The 4,145-nt window shown below is 37.1% G+C and overlaps 1 protein-coding gene across 1 annotated transcript in view; it reads right to left on the bottom strand.

Moving 5' to 3' along the window:
- Positions 1 to 743: 743 nt before the first annotated feature.
- The window catches only part of DHX8 (DEAH-box helicase 8), a 32,555-nt gene continuing 29,153 nt past the window's right edge, over positions 744 to 4,145 (bottom strand). Inside the window, exons 22-23 of the mRNA XM_032234770.1 lie at positions 3,216 to 3,395; positions 744 to 1,237 (exon numbers count right to left, since the gene is read on the bottom strand). Of these exons, the coding sequence (XP_032090661.1) occupies positions 1,018 to 1,237; positions 3,216 to 3,395 (400 nt within the window). The 3' untranslated portion in view covers positions 744 to 1,017. The remainder of the gene's footprint in view (positions 1,238 to 3,215; positions 3,396 to 4,145) is intronic.

The following is a 4,145-nucleotide window of genomic DNA, read 5'->3' as shown; positions in this document are numbered from 1 at the left end:
TGCATTTAACCACTGCGCCACCTTGGCTCTTATTGAAAAGTATAGAAAAGATTTGGAAGAAAAGACACAATACATATAAAAAGAAAAAAAAGAGAAGCTAAGAACGGGATAAAAGGACAACTAGAAAAATTAATGGAAAGTGGAACATTAAAGAGAATAAAGAGGTGAAAAAAGAGAAAATGATTAGACAAAGAGAAAGGGAAAAAAGGATATATTAGAAGAATAAAATGAAATGTTAATCCTGGTAATGTTATGCAGCTAATTAAGATATGAGGGAATTATATTAATATCATTAATTGTGGAAACTAATTAAAATGAATTTGAGGATATATGTTACTTATACAAAATAGATGGAAAATGAAATGATAAATTTGGTTTATTTCTGAAGGGACAAATAATGATATTGTTTATTTGTTAAAAAAATATTAAATCTAAGATGGAAAATATGGAAAGAAAATAATACAGTTAAAATTGGAAAGGGAAATATAATGTAAAATGAATTATGTACATGAGAGAATGTTAAAGGGGGAAAACTGGGCAATGCTTTGTTTTAAAAAAAATTTTAAATTTGTAACAAAAAATAAAAAAAACTTTGGGGAAAAAAAGCCTGCTTAGGTTTAAAAAAAAGGTAGTCAGTGTTATCACCTCTGAAAAATGTCTTTCTTATATGTAGAAATGGGCATTTTTCTCATTTCTACTATAGCACCAATGATAACCAGGTTCCAATACGAGATGTCCACAAATTAACACTGAAATATTAATTTATTAACCAACATGTTTGGTAACTTTTGATCCATGGACAGTGTAGAAATAGAAGGAAAAAGTCTGTCTAACAATAAGTAACTTCTCTGAAATTGACAATGGTATCAATTAGATGAAGGTAGTAACTTTCAACTGCCACATTTCTTCGCTTGCCTTGAGATTTAAGAAAAATGACAATACATGGCCAAATATGCCTTAAATCAGAGTGTATATTATAGAGATATCGAACAGTTTGTGGCCACACAAGGATGAGGTTCATCGACGTCTGAATGCCCGTGATATCCTCCAGGCATTGGGCTCTTCGTAGCGATTGTAAAGTGGCTCTAGGCGCTGCTGCTTCTTTTGCTTGCTTAGCTTTGTGGGATCAGAAACCTTGAAAAAGGCTGGGGCAAACTCCACAAGCCAGCGGGGATCTATGGTAGTAACCTCTCTCATATACTCCTTGGTTGTGAGCACAAGCTCATGGTACACCACCCTAATAATAAAACAAAAAAGATAAGAATGTCATTTTCTTTTCAAACAGAACTCTTCTGCCTTTCATATACATTATACTATATAGACGGACTGCCCTTCTTAAAGGACACACATAACAACAACAAAAAGGAGTGTAGATGTTTTATATTTAAAATTATATAAAAGCAATCTAGTTAGCATCCACTTGAGTATAGTGGTCCAAAGCTGAATAAAGAACCATTCTAAAGTGGCAGAACTTGTCTTTTAAAGAAAGGAGGAAGATCATCATTCACAGCAAGACATAGCTCCAGATTTGGCTCAGCTCTTTTAACTACAGACTATTTTAGATGTTAGAACTTAGGCTAAAGCCATGATGGCGAACCTCTGTCACAGGTGGCACACAGAGCCCTCTCTGCGGGAACACGAGCCATTGCCCCAGCTCAACTCCATCATGCATGCTCATGCGCCTCCTGCCGGCCAACTGGTTTTGGGTCTCTGCTTTGCATGTGCAGGGTACATGTGGGAGACATGTGGAGGGCACAGGGGGGGCTGTGCATGCATGTGCAGGGGGTGGGACATATGTGAGGGATCGCACATGTATGCTGGGGTGCACACACATTGCATTATTGGTGTGCAAACACATTTTTAGCACTCAGTGCCAAAAAGGTTACCCATCACTGGGCTAGAGCTTCTTAAATCATTTGACTCAATTACTCCTGTTCTAAGTCTCAAATAATGCATTAGTCCCACAAAATAGATGGACAAAATGGTTTTTTAACCCAAGCGTTTTTGCAGCAACAGTCCCAAATAGGATCCTTAACTCACAAAGGTATAACCAAATTACCTTCCTGGGACTAATTACTCCCAATTTAAGAATCCCAGCTGTAGACTTTTAAGTAAATTTTAAAGTATTAGATGAATTTTCTCTTAATGCTGTGGTATTCACTTAACTACTGCAAAAAGATAAAATTGAACATGGTGATCTGCTTAATGACAGCAGAACTTACAACAGTAACTTCTGGCTCAATTGCGATCTAAGTTGAAGTCTACCTGTAATGGTGACAACAGCTGTCATGTCACCATTAAAGCTTTGTACACTGAAAGCAAAATCTTGAATCTAAAAGCTGTTTTGGAATCTGTATAGCCGAATCTCTCAAATACAATATGTCACATAAGAGTTGGCTATGTATCTATTCTGTAAGATTCCACTAACTTTCAGTTATATCTCACCAAAGCAGAATTATAATACCATAATAAAGGGTAGGAGGTAAACTTTATTATCTTGATAGAAGAAATGCAAATTCAATAAAATCAATAAATTCTCTAGATTACGATGTTCTAGGGGACCTATTTAAGAGGGTCTCCACACATTTGTAAATACAAAATACTATTATTCTCAGTGCATACAAATTCCTCAAATTCATAGCAATATTTTTTGTTTCCAAATTTCTAGCAATATAGTTGTTTCACATTGCAACTGTGAAGGAAGCACTGTGATGCAGCAACTTAAGGACACTGGATCTGCTAACCAGAAATGGCTGGCATCCTAGCGGTTCAAGCCTGATAGCTCTGTGGGACAGGATGAGCTCCTGTTACTTGCCTCTAGCTTCTGCCCTACCCACCCAGCAGTTTGAAAGCTTACTGCAAGTAGTTAAATGGGTACCACTCTAGTGGGAAAGACTAGCTTCGTGAAGAGAATGAGAGTCTGTGCTGGACCTGCCCAGACACAGGATGGGATTGACAGAAGAAGTCCCAAAAGATGTCATCAACCTGAACACTGCTAGCCAGATAATGCAAGCTAGTTCATCTCCCATGGAGCACCATGGATAAGTGCGCAGGCATTAACTGAATGAACCAGCAATTAAGCTGTCAAGACTATTCTGCAAAAATATAGATCTTCCTGACAAAGGTATGCTATACAAAATAAAGTGTACTTTCTATTTACCTACTTCAGCAGATATTCAAATAGAAATAATTCTGATTTCAATCCATGTCCTTACCATTCAGGCTGGCGGTTGAAAAGGGCACTTGAGGGATGGATATAGACCACTTGCTGATCAATCAAGGTCCGGTAGCCCTCTTGTGGGTCCTTTTTGGCTGCATTCCGGAAGAAACCACTGCAAATGGCTTTCTGGACTCGTACTGTTGCTTTTCCACAAGATACCACATCTAACTTGTGCCTGTTAAAGTCAAGGGGTGATGAAAGGCTTTAGGACTAATGTGTTCAATAGTGAGATCCTCTGGTGCATCCTGTTAAATATTGCCACCTACTGTGAGCACATTCTTAATCAATTATAATTCAAACATGAGATGTACCACTGCTTCCTTTACTACTCAGTCTCAAAAGACTGAAACCATCCATTATTTCAGTGACTTTACTATATACACTGATAAAAGGAATATTAATTTTAAAAAAGAGGTTAATTGACTTCATGATACTATGATCTATCTATCAGAAAGATTAGAATTGTGCAGGCAGTGATTTTCTCTGACACATCATGGATATAAACATTGGCCTTTGAAGATGTTTTTCAACTTGGGTATTGGCCTATCATTAATCAAACAAAAATGATCAGCGTAAGCTGTTATATTTTGGACACTATATGAAGCTACTTGGAAAAGTACATAATACCAGAAAAAGTGGAAATAAAGTCAGGATGACCAGCAGCAAGGTAGATTAACTCAATTACAATAGCAATGAATGCACTTTTGTGAGACACTAAAGGCTAGATTAGAGGAGGAAATTCCAGAGAAAGTTTACATGGTCAGTAAAAACCAACTTGGTGGCAGTTAATCAAACACAGGTATAGCATGACCAAATCCTGGGAATTTGCATATTTTATTATGGAGAAAGTTCACATTATTCCACATAAACCTGGTCTGTAATTGGCACTATAGACACTGAGCTGGGAGATTAGGATCCTTTTGGT

Source organism: Thamnophis elegans, chromosome Z (genome assembly GCF_009769535.1).
Source record: "Thamnophis elegans isolate rThaEle1 chromosome Z, rThaEle1.pri, whole genome shotgun sequence".
Taxonomy (NCBI): domain Eukaryota; kingdom Metazoa; phylum Chordata; class Lepidosauria; order Squamata; family Colubridae; genus Thamnophis; species Thamnophis elegans.
The sequence above is the reverse complement of the archived record's forward strand: the minus strand, read 5'-3'. Positions and strand labels throughout refer to the sequence as shown.